Source organism: Mus caroli, unplaced genomic scaffold (genome assembly GCF_978045245.1).
Source record: "Mus caroli unplaced genomic scaffold, Mus_caroli_1 scaffold_4, whole genome shotgun sequence".
In the NCBI taxonomy this organism is placed as follows: Eukaryota; Metazoa; Chordata; class Mammalia; order Rodentia; family Muridae; genus Mus; species Mus caroli.
The window spans coordinates 38576825-38593627 of record NW_028227259.1 but is presented as its reverse complement, the minus strand read 5'-3'; the positions used below and the strand labels follow the sequence as shown (position 1 = coordinate 38593627).

The 16803-nt window shown below is 50.1% G+C and overlaps 1 protein-coding gene across 2 annotated transcripts in view; it reads left to right on the top strand.

Moving 5' to 3' along the window:
- The window catches only part of Sorcs2 (sortilin related VPS10 domain containing receptor 2), a 389043-nt gene that overhangs the window by 318738 nt on the left and 53502 nt on the right, over window positions 1-16803 (top strand). For both annotated transcript variants that reach the window (XM_021162553.2, XM_029478093.2), the window contains exon 4: window positions 10202-10366. In XM_021162553.2, coding sequence (XP_021018212.1) covers window positions 10202-10366 — 165 coding nt within the window. The remainder of the gene's footprint in view (window positions 1-10201; window positions 10367-16803) is intronic.

Below are 16803 nucleotides of genomic sequence, written 5' to 3'. Positions count from 1 at the left end.
GCACTCTTCTCTTACAGCAAGCGCTCCTGGTGAATTTCTAAGAAAGTACAGCAGTTTCTAGCTGGGGGCTGAGGGCGCTCTGATCCTCTGTTCTGATTGTATTCTGCACAATGGGAGCTCAGGGCTCTTGGGAATCATGTTGTGAACAGGTGTCATCTGCATCCTGTCCCAACACATATTTCCATCTTGTCATCTTGATTCCGGGAATGCATTCTCTAGCTCACAGCAAGCTCATGCTGCTGGAGGAGCTGATGGTCGTGAGGCAGCCAAGTCCTGGATCTTGTAGGTCAAAGATGAAAGTCAGAAACATCAGGACCAAAGACAGGTTCTACAGGAAAAGGTCTGGGTCATTGTTCAGCAAGCAAGAAGGGAATGGACTAAATCTTGACCTTTGACTGCTAATATAGTTCTAGATCTTTTCATCATCAGAAACTACAGCAGGCATGGGAAAGGACTTTAATACTGGGAACCAGAGGCTTCTGTACATGGCAGATAGAACAGCTGGAGTGAAGGCCTAGATGGGCTGAGGTGATGGTCACATGGTGACTCTCACAGGCCGGAATGAAGGTAGTAGGTCAGAGGGTAAGAAGGCTGGAAACTGCTGTCCATTTTCCCAGTTGTCCTCTCACCCTGTGCTGATCCTGGAAAGGATGCTGGGGACACTCTTAGGCCCTGGGCCAACCCAGAGAATCTATGGGAGACCAGTGACCCTGCTCTTAGTTAGCTCCAGTATGTCATGATGGTAAGAGGATGGGGTGGCACCCTGGCCAGTTCTTCTCCATGTCACACTATCTCATTCCAAAACAGCCGAGAAAGCACACTTCAAATGACCCTCCCTGAAATAAGGCAAGCCACATCTGAATTCCAGCCCCAGGTGTGGGTATGTAGTCCCCAGATGTTCTCCCCCAGACCAGCTTCCTACCGGCCTTACCCTGAGGCTCTCTCTCTCCACGGGGTATGATATAGAAACCTTAGTGGCTCAGACTGACCCCTGATCATCTTCTCAAACCAGTCATCCCGTCTCATGTCCACATCTCTGCTAATGACACCACTACCTACATCTGCCCATGCCAGCAGGTCAGAGTGTGTGTGGTCCATGTCACTCATTCCCTACCCAAGTGGCTGAACCCCTACTGCAAGGCATTGTTAGCACCCATCCACCCTCTCCAGTGTGCTGCTTGTGTCTGAGTCTCATTTAGCTAACCCACCTGGCTCCCACAGGCCCCATCCTCTGGTGTGCTTAAGGCTGCATCTCAGGCACACTGTGTCTCAGAGGTGGCCAAACAGATAACCACTCCTGCCACTCCAGAGATCTCACCGGAGGGTGCCAAGCCCCCATCTGCAAGTCTTGGGGCATAAGAAAAGGCATTGGGCTGGAGAAATCTCATTCCTCATGACTCACTCTGGTCCAGATGAAACTCGGGCAGGTTCTAATTTCAGATCTGGGGGTGGTGCCACTGTCTGCCTCTCCAGCAGTCAAAACCAAGCTTCCTGGATTCCCAGCTGGGTCTATCTGGCTGGCCAGGAACATGTGGGGGTGGAGAGCTCAGCAAACAGGTGATACTAGTCTTGAGGCTTAGGCTGGCAGAACCCCCCAACATGAGTGTGTAAGCATACATACACAATCATACATATATACATAATAGAGAGACAGGAAGGAAGGTCCATGGGGCTGCCAGACAGGGCTCTGGCAAGCAAAGATGGCATTTACTTTCTTCTGTTTTCTGTAAGTGGCTGAGGTCTGATGTGTGTTACTAGGGCAGGTTAGGAGTTTAGCATAACCTTTTGGAAGAGATAGGCTGAAAGCTTCATGGCAGAAAGTGGACCGCGGGGATATGACATCCAGCACCTGATGGGCAGGGAAGCCACAGGAAGCCTTGGAGGGGAGCAGTCACAGGCACATCAGACTAGGAGGTTCAAACTAGTATCCCATGGACCACCGCAGACAGGAAGGAGACGGGACTAAATCTGGAGGCCAGATGAAGACATGTAGACCTCGAAGCAGTCAGTATTCCTCATATGACCAAGGGAACAAGGATGGAGCACAAGACCCACCCAGTGTGTCCCACCACTGCCGGGAGCTGCCCCCAAGCCCTTCGTGTGTGGCTGCACTGACCTTTCTGTCTGCTGCAGCAGGGCAGCTGGAGCACTCATGGTCTGTACTCCAGAACACAGAGGTCCTCTCTAGGTCTCTGTGGGCCTTGAAAACAGAGATTCCTTGGAGGAGGGGTTTGCTGCAAGAGGAGCTCAAGACATGTGTGCACTGACAATGACCAGGGTAGAGAAAGGTCAGAAATCTATCCCCAGTGTTTTGGTGGCTTGTAGACTTCTGGAAGCCATACCTGGCCGTCGGGGTAGGGAGAAAGGCCTTTGTAGAATCTTCTGCCGTATCAAGACCCCTGGTGCTTGCTAGTTGCTTTCCAGATGCAACCATGCCCTTGGCATTGGCTTTAGTTGAGTGGTGCAGGGGAACATGAAGGGAAAGAAGTCAGTGCAGCCATACACCAGGCCCTTGACCTCTCTGACCTCAGCATCCCCTTGGAGAAATGAAGGCAATCCCAGTTCCTTGGTAGGTATGTTGTGTGTGCTCCACAGACCATTTCCTGTCCCATAGCTCTGACCCTGTGCTGGGCCCTGTAGCTTACTAGCCTTTCCTAGGGCTCAGGTCCAGCCATCAGTCAAATGAATGTGTCAGATATTTCTACATCATGTTTCAACATGTTGCCTCTGATTTCAGGAAGCCTAGCCTCACAGGCCCCCAGGACCTAGCTCAGGTACCATATGTCTCCCCCAAAATAGTAAGTAGTAAAAATACCCCCGTTGAAAATAGAGTCTGCCTCTCAATTTGGAAGTGCAATCTGCCCGCCTCCGCCCACGAGCTGCTAATTGATTTGCTTTTTGCCCCAGGACTCTCATCCTTGTCAGCACTTTCTTCTTTCCTTGGCTCACTCTCCCAGGCCTAAGGTTGAAAATAGACCTCAGTGAGCTTGCTGGGTTCTTGGCATTCACCTCAGGGTCACCTAGACAGAGGCCTGGACCCACCTCAGGGTATGGTGGCCGAAGCCCAGAGCTCTTAATCAGTAATGAAATCACAGCACTGACTCCGTGTTAGTTGGAGTTGTCTAGGCTGGGGTATGGCTAGAGCAGATAGGCCCTGCTTCGCCAGGCTGTGGGGAGACATCCCTAGAGAGCGTAAACAGCCACAAGGCTCTCAGTGCAGGCCATTCTGGATGTGGGTCAAGGAGCTGCACTGACTCTGTACCAGGGAGGGTCTCCTGGAGAGAGATCCTCTGTGCACAGGAAACTGTTTGATAAGCAGGTATAAGAGGAAGGCCCTGACCCTACCTACCCACAGGTTGACTGGTGTGGGTTCATCTGCAGGTAAGGCTTTGTTGTCTGGGAGTTTGCACTCAGAACATATGAAGAGAGCTATTTCGGTTTGATATGTGGTCCCAAATCGTGGTGGAAGCTCAAGGCCAGTGTCTCAGTCACCAGAGGCTGAGTCGGGCTATCTCCGTCCTCCTCTGCATCTATCAGGGGCTGAGTTGGGCTATCTCCATCCTCCTCTGCATCCATCAGGGGCTAAGCGAGCTATCTCTATCCTCCTCTGCATCCATCAGGGGCCAAGCTGGGCTATCTCCGTCCTCCTCTGCATCCATCAGGGGCTAAGCTGGGCTATCTCCATCCTCCTCTGCATCCATCAGGGGCTAAGCTGGGCTATCTCCATCCTCCTTTGCATCCATCAGGGGCTAAGCTGGGCTATCTCCATCCTCATCTGCATCCATCAGGGGCTAAGCTGGGCTATCTCCATCCTCCTCTGCATCCATCAGGGGCTGAGTTGGGCTATCTCCACCCTCCTCTGCATCCATCAGGGGCTAAGCCTGGCTATCTCCATCCTCCTCTGCATTCATCAGGGGCTAAGCGGGCTATCTCCATCCTCCTCTGCATCCATCAGGGGCTAAGCGGGCTATCTCCATCCTCCTCTGCATCCATCAGGGGCTAAGCTGGACTATCTCCATCCTCCTCTGCATCCATCAGGGGCTAAGCTGGGCTATCTCCATCCTCCTTTGCATCCATCAGGGGCTAAGCTGGGCTATCTCCATCCTCCTCTGCATCCATCATGGGCTGAGTTGGGCTATCTCCGCCCTCCTCTGCATCCATCAGGGGCTAAGCTGGGCTATCTCCATCCTCCTCTGCATCCATTAGGGGCTAAGCCTGGCTATCTCCATCCTCCTCTACATCCATCAGGGACTAAGCTGGGCTATCTCCATCCTCCTCTGCATCCATCAGGGGCTAAGCCTGGCTATCTCCATCCTCCTCTGCATCCATCAGGGGCTAAGCTGGGCTATCTCCATCCTCCTCTGCATCCATCAGGGGCTAAGCTGGGCTATCTCCATCCTCCTCTGCATCCATCAGGGGCTAAGCTGGGCTATCTCCATCCTCCTCTGCATCCATCAGGGGCTGAGTTGGGCTATCTCCACCCTCCTCTGCATCCATCAGGGGCTAAGCCTGGCTATCTCCGTCCTCCTCTGCATCCATCAGGGGCTAAGCTGGGCTATCTCCATCCTCCTCTGCATCCATCAGGGGCTAAGCGGGCTATCTCCATCCTCCTCTGCATCCATCAGGGGCTAAGCTGGGCTATCTCCATCCTCCTCTGCATCCATGTAGGGAGCAACACACCCCCAGAAAGGCAAGATACCTAACGTCTCAGTCTACCACAGAAACAGAGTTGAGGTGGCTGATAGCAGCCAGGGTGGGGGAGGGGAGCTGGGCCAGGGACCCCGCTCTTGGAAACCCTGTCCATCACATCACTACCCTGGTTAGCCACTCAAACCTACCCATTCAAGGCATAGCTACCTGTGTGCCCCTCCTCGGCGAAGGCCCCCTTCCAGCTCTGGTTCAGCAACCATAGAAGAGTGAATAAATGAATGAATGAACCTTTACCAATTCGTGCAATGGGAGCGGTGAGGAGGAGGAGGAGAATGGGACTCTCTGGATGTTGGCCTCAAGGCTACTTGAATATTCATGAGAATGCTCTCCCAAAGATAGAAACAAGCAGGATCCCATGGGAGTCCCGGTGGAGGTGGGGCCAACATCCCCTCATTCATACATACATACATTCTATTCCCAACGCACCCAGGATGGACCAATTGCCAAGCCCACCCACCCCTGTGCCCATGGTCACCAGAGGTACAAAATAGGAGTTGCTTGGAGTGTGAAGTTCAACCAGGAGGCCCAGAGCAAGCAGTTGCAGTGCCACGTGCATCATGGGAAAGAGCCTTAATGAGAAGCATGTGGGTTCTAGGCACGGAATTAACCAAACCAGGCGTGCATCTCAGGCCTGGGGTGGAGAAAGGGATGTCAAGTGGACAGGTGAGCCAAACAGGATGTCTGGGTGGCTTGTGTCTTTTTTCTTTTTGTCCAGGAATCAACACACAGTTGGGACTATCTAAGAAAGGACAAAGGAACCAAAAGGTCCTGGGAGCTACAGCTGGGTGCTCTGAGCAAAACAGTTTATGAATTACAATGCAAAGTATAAAATAAATATTCATGATCCCCTGGTGATAGAACTGAATGATTAAGTAAATAGCAGGGGAGGAGAGGCCTGTTCTCATGCAGAATTTCATCCCTACCTAGGCAGGATACAATCCGACTACAAAGAGGACAGCAGAGCAAGCCACAGCAAAGGGGCCTGAGGGTCACCCACCAGCCAGGACACAGGCACCACAGGCACTGTAGACAGTGCCTCACTCTGGGACCTTCTAGCTAATACCATTGCAATGGTATTTGCTAGCTCACAGGCTGATGTAGGAAACTCAGCAGCCGAGCCTCCCAGGAGGGACACAGGCAGGAACCAATCCGTGTGCCTAATCCACTGCCACATCGTCAAAGCAGGGGGAGGAACTTAAAATGTCCTCCGACAGGAACCAATGAGACCTGACATCTAATCCCATGGTGTCTGCTTAAGGTCCAGAACCAGGAGGCCAGTGACACCTGTGCCCAGTGTGGTGTTTGGATGATATTGGTCAGGCTTATGCCTGGAACCACTACAAATGAGTTTATTTAAGCAAAAGCTGCAATCCTAACTCACCACTTCTCAAACGACGTGTCTTTGTCCCTGTTACACAGAGTCCCTCCCAAGCCTTTGTGAACAGAGAGTGGGCTTCATGCAGGAGGAAACTAATTAATGTCCCAAGGGAGCTCATCGGATTTCCTTGAGAAGAAAGCATGATGGGATTATCATCAGTTCACGTAGAGCAGAGAGAGGGTGTTGTGCAGCCCACTGAACCTCATGGGCCCATCATTGTCCTCTCAAGATAAGCTTGACCTCTGAAAGGCCGTCAGCCATATCCAGACAGAGGCTGCTCTCAGGGCCCCACACCCTAGAAGCTGCATATTCCTCAACTGTGCTGGTCTCCAGTCAGTCCCAGCCCAGCTCCCCACCCAGCAGTGTCCTTCCTCCTATAACACCCTGCAGAGCATGTTAGTTGTTTAGATCTTGACCTTGGCCCCCTTCTGATGAACGATGTGTACGTGAGCATGGTCTGACATCTGGGTCCCTTCCTGTACCTGTAGCAAGCATGAATGAGAGGAGGATGAGAATTCCCTTTTAGAGTTCTATGAATACAGCACAGTTACACCGTGGAGTGACCCAGAGTAAGGTGTGTGTGTGTGTGTGTGTGTGCTTGAGGACCTGCATCTACACACAGGAGAAGGAAAGTGACTACATGTCAGCCATGACTGCACCAGAGGTCATAACTCAAGGCGGGGCAGCCAGACTCAGAAGGACCCAAGGCACAGCCTGTGTGACTAGACTATTTTTTGCAACTATGGAAAGCTGGGAGGGTTTCTGGGGTCTGATGCCAGTGGTCCCAGCTTCCTATCAGGGAGTAGACAGTAGACGGGGACTGGAGGGTTCATGGCAGAGAGCCAGTTCTCACTCTGCCCTAATGTACTTCAGTGAGGCAGAGCCAAATGGCTCTGGCACCCAATGTCTGTCTGCATGCTGTGTGCTGGAGTCCCTTTCCCAGCTGACTTGGCCCAGTGACCCTAAGGTCTGGCTTGTGAGGAGTTCAACAACTCCCCCTTTCACCTCCTAAGCCCTTCTGTGACCCACAGTGTGGCATCAGCGTCTCAGCTAACTTTCATGACTAGTCTGTGATGTGGAACCGAGTCCCAAGCAGCCCAAAGGAGCTGGCGTCTGTGGGGATTTGGTGGCATAAAGGAAGTTTAAAAGATGGTGGGTCAGGTGGCATCCCAGTGCCCAGGGAAGGCTTCACAGCGGGGTTCCCTGAGGGTCCTTGGCCACCGCAAAGCTGAGTGCCAGGGTGACTTCTCCTTGGGAAGCTTCGATGAGGCAGAATGCGGTGTGGGGCACAGACCATCCCAGCCATCCCCATTCATCTGCTGGTTTGAGAGCGACATAGGGCCTGGGGTGCTCATCCAGCCTGTGGGTTTTCTGACACCTCAGATGCTCCACAGTGGGGCATGGTTTGCACATAGAAAAGAGGGATGTGACAGTCCCCATAAGACCAAGCTGTCAGAGTCTCCCAATGACCCACTTCTGTGAGCCTCTTGGGAACCCACCTCCAGCAGAACCCAATCCGTGTTGTTGAAACATAAGCCAGATGGCTCCCCCTTCACCCCTGGGCAGAGCTCCTACCACAGCTAACCATGGGTATGACAGGGGCTGAGTGTGGACTGCTCTCTCAGGGTGGGGCTGGGCATTCAAGGGAGGGTGTCCTGGATTCCACTCCTGGAGTTCCAGATATTAATTTTTCTTTGCCTCTTCCAGCTCCATGTGTCCAGCAGCTAGTGCTACCATCTCCGTGCCCTTGTCCCCTCTTATTCAGACACTACTGCTGAGCTTACCCTAAAGCTATGATATCCTCTTCTTGAGGTCCTGCACCTGTCACCATATTCCCATGTAATGCCTCTGTTGTGAGTGTGCTCCATCAGGAAGACAGACGGTCATATATCTGTCTCTCTACAATGTCCGAATGCATTGACTAGTATTTAAGTCACAAGCTACCTCAGTCTGTTGGCGGAAGTTTGCCAATTTGTGTGACTCCCTTGATAGCTGCCCAAGGTGAATACTGGTTCTTTATTACAATCTTAATTACCAATATTAACTCTCAGGTAACAGTTGAGTGTGTGTACATGTGCACACAGAAGAGTGTGTGTGTGTGTGTGTGTGTGTGTGTGTGTGTGTGTGTGTGTGTACATGTGCTCACAATGCTTTTCTCTACATATCTACCTACCTATGTTTATATGTAGGGGTCCTGCTTTTTTCGTTAACTTGAGAAAATAGACCCACAATTAAGAAAAAGCCCACTATAAGACTGGCCTGTGAGGAATTTTCTTCATGAATGGTTGATGAGGGAAAGCTTAGCTCGCTGTGCATGTTACCCACCCTGTGCAGGTAGTCCTTTCCTACCACAGCCAGACAAGGCAGCCCAGTTAGGGGAATGGATTTCCACAGGCAGCTTTAGGGACAGCCCCCACTCTAGTTATTGGGAGACCTGCATGAAAACCAAGCTGCACATCTGCTATATATGTGCGGGGTTTGGGAGAGGCCTAGCTCCGACCCTTATATGCTCTATGGTTGGTGGTTCAGTTTCTGAGAGCCCCCAAGGGGCATTTTAGTTGGCTCTTGGTCTTCTTGTGGAGTCCCTTTTGGTCCCTCAGTCCTTCCCTCAACTCTTCCATAAGACTTCCCAAGCTCCATCCAATGTTTGCTTGTGGGTCTTTGTATCTCTTTCAGTCAGCAGCTGGTAGAGCCTCTCAGAGGACAGTTATGCTAGGCTCCTATCTATAAACATAACAGAGTATCATTAATGGTGTCAGGGATTGCTACTTGCCCATGGTGTAGGTCTCAAGTTGGGCCAGTTATTGTTTGGCCATTCCCTCAGTCTCTGCTCCATCTTTGTCCCTGCATTTCTTATAGACAGGACAAATTTCTAGTCAAAAGTTTCATGAAGGGGTTGATATCCTTATCCCTCCACTGGAGGTCCTGTCTGGCTACAGGAAGTAGCCACTTTAGGTTCCATGTCCCCACTGCTAGGGGTCTCAACTAAAGTCACTCCCATAGATTCCTGGGAGCCTTCCCCATCCCGGGTCCTGGCACATCTGAGAGATACCCCCACCTCTGCCCCTGCCAGCTGATTTCTATTCATTCTCCCAGCCCTCTGGCCCTTTCTCCTGTCTCTCCCCAAACCAGGTAACCTCTTCTTTACAGCATCCAGGCAAGGATGTTGCAACCTTTCCTAGGTCTGGTGTGTCTGATAACTTACTGGCCTGTTTTTCTTGCTGTGATTTAAGACATCATTTACTCCGAGGGTCCAGTTTACTTTAGTGAATCTCTACAATGATACCTTCTCTGCCTTTAGAAGTAAGTCATTTTGCTGGCCAGGTGGTCTTGTTTGCATGCCCACCACAGTCAGTCACCCTGCCCCCATATTTGTGCTCAAAATGGAGACAAATACTGCTGCTAAAATGATTGTTTTTTTTGGGGGGGGTTGGTTTTTCGAAACAGGGTTTCTCTCTATAGCCCTGACTGTCCTGGAACTCACTCTATAGACCAGGCTGGCCTCAAACTCAGAAATCCTCCTGCCTCTGCCTCCCAAGTGCTGGGATTAAAGGCATGTGCCACCTCTGCCTGGCGCTAAAATAAGTTTTAAAAAGCAAAGAACAGCTCCAAACCCACAGCTTACACAACAATATGTCATGTCTTAGGACATGACATATTCTCAACTCTCACCCTCCCAGGGGGTCAGTATGTAGGTACATGTTTTCAGGGGATACTAGTCAGCTGGCTGCAGTGACCATGCAGTAGCACTTCCACCCCTGTCAACCCTTCATCCCCCTCTGAAATCTAGGCTACTACCCACCTAACAGCATTCTCTTCTGCAGACAGCCACCTCTACCCCCATTACCCCCATCTCACGCATTACCTGTACTATCTAATCCCCATTCAGATGTCCTGAATGATAGCCACACCTGTCTCAGCTCTCCCCTGAGCCTACTCTTCTCTATAGTAGAGACCTTGAATTTCAGGATTCCAGGTCAAACTTCAGCTCTGCCACAGCGCCTGCAGAGGAGCTTCAGGGGTGGGGGTGGGGGTGGGGGCAGGGAATGGCAATGATGGAGCACGCACCTCCTAACAGTGGCCCTGATTTCAGTCTCACATTCTGTGTTTCAGATCATCCTGGTAAGCTCATCCCTCGGTGACCGGGAACAGAGCCTCTTCCTCAGCACTGATGAGGGTGCCACGTTCCAGAAGTATCCTGTCCCCTTCCTTGTGGAGACGCTTCTCTTCCACCCGAAGGAGGAGGACAAGGTGCTGGCCTACACCAAGGACAGCAAGGTAATGGGGTGTGAGGCCACATGACCCAATCAGATGAACATCGGGACAGAAGCAGCTTTCCTGTCAGGGGACTCTGAACCCCCAAGCGATGAGGCAGAGCCTTGCTGGAGCTGGGGAGCATGAACCTCAATTCTGCCTTCGTTGTTACACACATGTGGCTGTGTATCAGCATGGGGAGTCTCACACATATGGCGTGTGTTACAATGACCAGCTTCCCAATCCTTCACCATACCATATAACAGGCAAGAGAAAGGTCCAAGAAGGGGTCCCTGGCCCTGGTGACAGACATGCAGTACCTGCCACACTGTGGCTATCGAGTGAGCTGCCCTTGACACACAGAGGCCTATGAGCCGGGTAAGGAGGTCTTAGATAATGCTAAGTCCTTGCCCTCTGCCTCTCCTCCTCTGCCTTAGGCTAGAACATGCTCAGGTGGAGGGGCACTGTTTGCTTTCCTGTATCCATGATGGTCAGTGACCACAGATTTAAAGGTTTTCATGACAAAAATGTGTCTTGTCACAGACCTAGAGGCCAGAAGTGTAAAATTAGTATCTCTGGGCTAAAGTTGAGTATCCCTGAGTCTCTGGGGAGAAATGGTCCCTCTTTCCCAGTCCTGGTGGTTGCTGTGAGCCTTGGGTTAAAGTAGCATTGCTGTATCTTCATGGTTAAGTTTCTGCCCGTCCTTAGAATACCTATTGCATGCAAACATGGACATGCTTGGTGTACTTATGTCTATGACTGTACATATCTGAACCCTCCCAAAGGCCTGATCAGCAACCACTGGAAACTGCTTTCATCAGCCCCTGGGAGAGGGACAGGTGTGAAAGCCAGCATGTGTCCAGGCTATCAGACCACTGTACCTGAAATGCAACAAGCATGGACCCACCCTCCATGTTCTTCCTGATCCTGTGCCCCTTCCCTGGTGCTAACATTCAATTGCATGTTTCTGCTATTGTTTGATCACAATCTGCAGCCCACACACACTAGGGCTGAGCTCTGAGAAGGTATATTGGATTTATATTTTACTATAATAATATCAAGTGTTCTCTGAAACTATATGTTGGGTGAATAGATTATAGATGGATGCAGGCAAGGATGGAGAGATGGATGGATGGATAGATTATATATGAATATAGGGGAGGATAGATAGATGGACAGATGGAGGAATAGATTTTAGATAGATGGGTAGTGCTTTGGTTTGGGTTTTATTGCTGTGAAGAGACACCATGACCAAGGCAACTCTTATTAACGAGAGCATTTAATTGGGACTGACTTACAGTTTCAGAGGTTTAGTTTATTATCACCATGGAGGGAAGCATAGCAGTGCACAGCAGACATGGTAATGGAGGAGCCGAGAGTTCTTCATCTTAATCTGCAGGCAACAGACAGAGACTGTGTGCCACACTGTGTGCACATTTTGAGCACTGGAAACCTCAAAGCCCACCCCCACAGTGACACAGTTCCTCCAACCAGGCCACACCTCCTAATAGAGCTATTCTCTATGGCTAAGCATTCAAACACATAAGTCTTTGGGGGTCATACCTATTTAAACCACCATAGGTAGATTGCGGATGGATGGATGGATGGATGGATGGATGGATGGATGGATGGGTGAATGAATAGATTTGGATAAACTGATTGTGTGATATATATATTGAATAGATGAATGGGTTCAGGGGTGGGGCCAGATGGGCAAGCAGATGAGTACATAGGAATGTGGGGTAGTGGAGAGATGCCTGGGTGAGTAGGATGGTGGATGGATATGTGGGCGGGAGATAGATGGTGAGTAAATAAGTAGATGGATGGATGAATGGATCGATAGAAGTTGATTAAATGAATGAACATATGGATCAATGACAAATTCCTACTAACAGGGATCAGCCAGGTAAGAGAACCCCAAGTGGAACCCTTGGTGATGGCCAAGGCCAGCTTTCTCCAGAGCCCAGCCTTCTTGCCAAGGTCTAACACATATTGTCTAGTGTCCCTGGCCTATGGCTGCCTGTCTGTTCCTACCTCTTTCCCTCAGGGCTGCACACCCTTATGGGTATTAATAGCAGTACTTAGCCTTCCATGTAATTAGACCAAAGCGCAGCTACGGCGAGTTATTTTCCTGAAGAAATTGACTGTGTTGCAATTGCTCCTTAATTTATGGTGCCCTGAAAAATTAATGGAGCTGAAAACCTTGGTTATTTTCCTTGGCTCTTTTCTGTGATGACAAGGAAAGAAAGGAGAGGAAAAAAAAGGTTTAATTGCTGTTATAAAAGGAACTAGGGATTTGGGGAAATTAGTAAGTGATGGCCGGCTTGAGTTTTGTGGGGGCTTGGTGGTCTGTCAATGCTTAGATGCCCAAGAAACTGTGTCTGAAGTGGAACCAGGCCAGCTCTGACTCTACAAATCTACAGGCTTGCTGTTAGCCAGGCATCTGGACACTGCTGAGAGGCACACACTGCTAAGCACTCTGGCTCAGAGCAGTACACTGGGCATTGGTCCTAGGTCCTTAGGTAGCTGGGACTATGCCAGGCTTTTCTGGAATGTTCTGGGTGTGGTTCCTGGATAGGAGTGTCCAGGATTCCATGTGGCTCTCATCTGGGAAGTATGCTGGTCTCATCACATTGGGTGGAACAAAACAGAAACTTGACCAGCTTCAACTTTGACCAGACAGTCGTACACCAGGTCCAGAGGCCCCAATTAGGCACAAACAGCCAATGAACAGGACTGAGCTGACCTCTCAGTCCCAGACTCCTTTCCCCTGCTCTGCCATCCCCCCCTCCACCACCCCCCCACCCTGCCACCCACCTCTCCTTCCTCTTCCCAGATGCCTGCCCTTGCTCTAACAAAGGCTCTGCCTCACTTGGGAGTATCCTGCCTTCCACTGTTCCTTCCTCACTGTCATGATTTGGGACACAATCTGAGGTACCTTACTGTACCTATAGACTTCTTGGGTGATACCCAATATGTGTTCCTCCCAAGTCTTAGCAAGGTCCTAAACCTCCTGAGACCTGTTCGTCCTTTCTACCCAGATCTCTTGGGAATACTTTCTTATCACCCACAGCCTTATCTCCCTGGGCCAGAACTGTAGATCTGCTTTCTGGCTGGGGCACTTATTTCTAAGATAAGGTCAGATTCACTTTGTTTTGCTTTGTTTCCCTCTTTCCCTCTCTTCCAGTCAAGAAATACTTCTGGGGCTGGGGAAATGGCTCAGTCTGCAATTGCATTTTGTACAAGCATGAGAACCTGAGTTCATATCCCCAGGACCTATGTAAAAAGCAGAATGTACATTTCCCTCTGCACTCCAGAGTTAAGCATTGCTCCCTGAGACAGAGGATGTACCCCAAAGGAGAGAAGGAAACACCTCATCCCGATTTGGCTTTCTAAACCCTGTGAACACATTCCTACTCTGACCCAATAGTCTAGCTGTAAGAGAGTCAATGAAATGGAACTGCAAGAGAGTCAGTGCAATGGCAGGCATTAGTGTTCCACCTATGCAGACAAGGCATTCTAAGCAAGGGAGAATGAAAGCTGAGCACTTTCAATAGTGATGCCACCAAAGCTCAGAGCAAAGCTGCTGGCCCTCTGGTCCCATATGAGGGTCACTTATATGTACTCCTTGGTGCACTTTCCCATAATGTCACCTTCTCCTTGCCTTGGCTGAACTTTCTTACCCTTTCTCAGGGAAGCAATGCCTTAAAGTACATTCTACCAATCTCCTGATATGCACCCTCTGGAGCTGATCTTCCACCCTGCCACAGGCTACCTCTATGTAGATTTTAGCTACTCAGGTATCCCTCCAGTGTTGGCTCTTGTTTATTTTCAATGTTTATCTTTTATTAAGCAGAAGTGTTCTATTTCTGCAGAATTGATGACAGATAGTAAAATCACCCCCCTCCCCATGAGAATGAATTGGAAAGGCTCCATAAAGCTCTGAGATGGGTATAATAAACACCAGCGCATTGGTGGGGATAACAGTGGTAACGCCCCCATTAATGCAAAAAAATGTTGCCACTAGACCCTTAAATGTTTTTTTTCTTGACTGGCTGTGGGTGTGAGCTCTCCCAATTTACAGATGTATAAACTGATTCATGAGATGGAAAAGAGCTTGCCCCCATCATTCAGATGACCCAGAGATAGGGTCAGAGATGGCCAGCCATTCTTCTGGGGGACACTGTTTTACCACTGACATTGTACTGTGAACTTAGGTCAATGAAATGAGAATTGCTCCTTATGTGCAAATGCTGTGTGATACTGAGTGATGTATTACCTCTTTGAATCTTAGTTCCCTCATCTTGTAAAAGTAGAAAAGTCTACATAGAGGTAGCCTGTGGCAGGGTGGAAGATCAGCTCCAGAGGGTGCATATCAGCAGCTTTGCTCTGAGCTCTTGTGGCATCACTATTGAAAGTTCTCAGCTTTCTACTAATTCTAATGGTGGTGTCTATGGTCATGTATGTACATGAATGTGAGAGTCTGTAGGTATATGAGTGTGTGTGTCTGCGTAGGTTTGAGTGTGTATGGGCTTTCTGTATGGGCTTTCAAGTGAGACAGCATTTGACATAGATCACAGCCAAGCTGAGCCATGAACCTTGCAAGTTATTGAGCCTTGGGTTATGCCAGGTACAAGTCCAGGGACTTCACAGGGCACAGGAGTACCTTGCCTGACCAGCAGTCATCCAAACGAGGGAAACTTCCTTGTTTAAAGCTCTTTTACAAATGGAAGATGATGCTTTCTTATCATATGATCCAGAGAAGGTGTCCACACATATCATCCAGCTACCTGTTAGGCGTTTTGTTTTGTTTTGTTTTGTTTTGTTTTGTTTTGTTTTGTTTTGTTTTGTTTTGTTTTGTTTGTATCCAGCCATGCTTATGTGTCTAGCTGGGACTCTCAACTCTCTCAGCTTCTGCTCAGAGAGCAGAGGTGAGGATTCCATTAGAAACCACTCAGTCCACCAAGCCAGAAATACCTACACTCCTGCCCTTTCTAGCTAGCCCTTGCCCCATGGCCAAATGTGTTCATTCATTCAGAAAACTCACTGGTGTACCTGGTAGACAAGGATCCATTGGTGCAGAAGGTGAGCAAGGCGGGTGAATGCCCCAGGCAGCCAAAGGTACGCAGAGACTGGAAATGGGGTGTAAGGAAATGAGCCTGAAGCTGGGGCCTTCACATCCAGGGCCAATTCCCAGTGCACTGTTCTGAGCTGAGGCTCTTCCACTGTACATTACCCAGATGCCTGGCACCCTGTGTGGTGATAGAGATAGCCTACCACGCCCCTTTAAGGGAGGAATGTGGAGTCCTAGCTTTTAACATGGGAAACTGAGGCTTAACAGAACCCAGAACACATGCGTAGTTACTCATCTGTGGATGAAGGGCTCTGGCAGAAGCCACGCCTGCTGGAGTCACAGGCTTCCCCTTCGAAATGTCACTGCCAAGGATGATGTTTGGTGGGTGAGAAAACTAAATGCCATACAGGCACAGAGAGCAGAGGCAGGGGCAGAGGTAGGAATTTCCTTCCTGTTCACCCTCTGAAGTCAGCTACAAGTAACAGTGTCACACTGCTCTGAACCTAGTTCCGATGAAGACAGACTTCAGTGTGCAGAACTCTATGGGACCAAAGGGGGCTCCAATGGCCACATATCTCCAGAAAGACAGAAAGAACATGCCTGTCATAGTAAGTCAGCACTGGAGGCGACACCTACAAAACCATGAAATGATGCAAGTGAAAGATGCCTTGCTGGACAGTGGTGACAGACTCGCCCATCCATGCCTGCTATCTCAGTATGTGAAGCTTGGCATGAGAACCATGAGCATGCAGGGACAGGGACATAGTTGGTGAGGGAAGTGGGTGTTGGGATTCACTGTGTCTATGCAGCAAATGCATGCCTGGGTTATCCACTCTATAGCTGGGCTCCGAGTCTGGCCAGCTACAAATCCTGAGTGTCTGGAGAGAAGTCAGTCTGCCTCCATTGGGGTCTTCCCACTGCCCCATCCCCATCATAGCAGACAGAGGGCATGCCCAACAGGAAGCCAAGGCCACTCTACTCAAAACTTGTCCCTGGCCCTGCCTGAGAGATGAAGCCACAGCCCACACTGGCTACTCTCGGGCTCTGTCACCCTCAACCAATAGCCTCTTCCTCAGCAGCCTGCAGCTGAGGACAAAGAGCAGCACTCCCTGTCAAATGAGGCCACCAAAGTCCTGTGCAGAAGTGTCCCACAGAGGGAAATCCTGAGAAGGACTGGAGGAGGGAAAGAAGAGACAGGGTCTCATGTGAATCTGTCAGACAGCATGTGCCACCCCAGGCTGGACCAGGAGAGGAACCCCACCCCTGGTGACTCTCCAGATTTAGTTGTTTGTCCATCCCCAAGAATTCACTTGCCAGGCTGCCTGGGTGAGAAGCCTTCCATGCAGTGGAAGTCTTTGGCTCTCTTTGGCTTCAGCCCTTGGTGGTT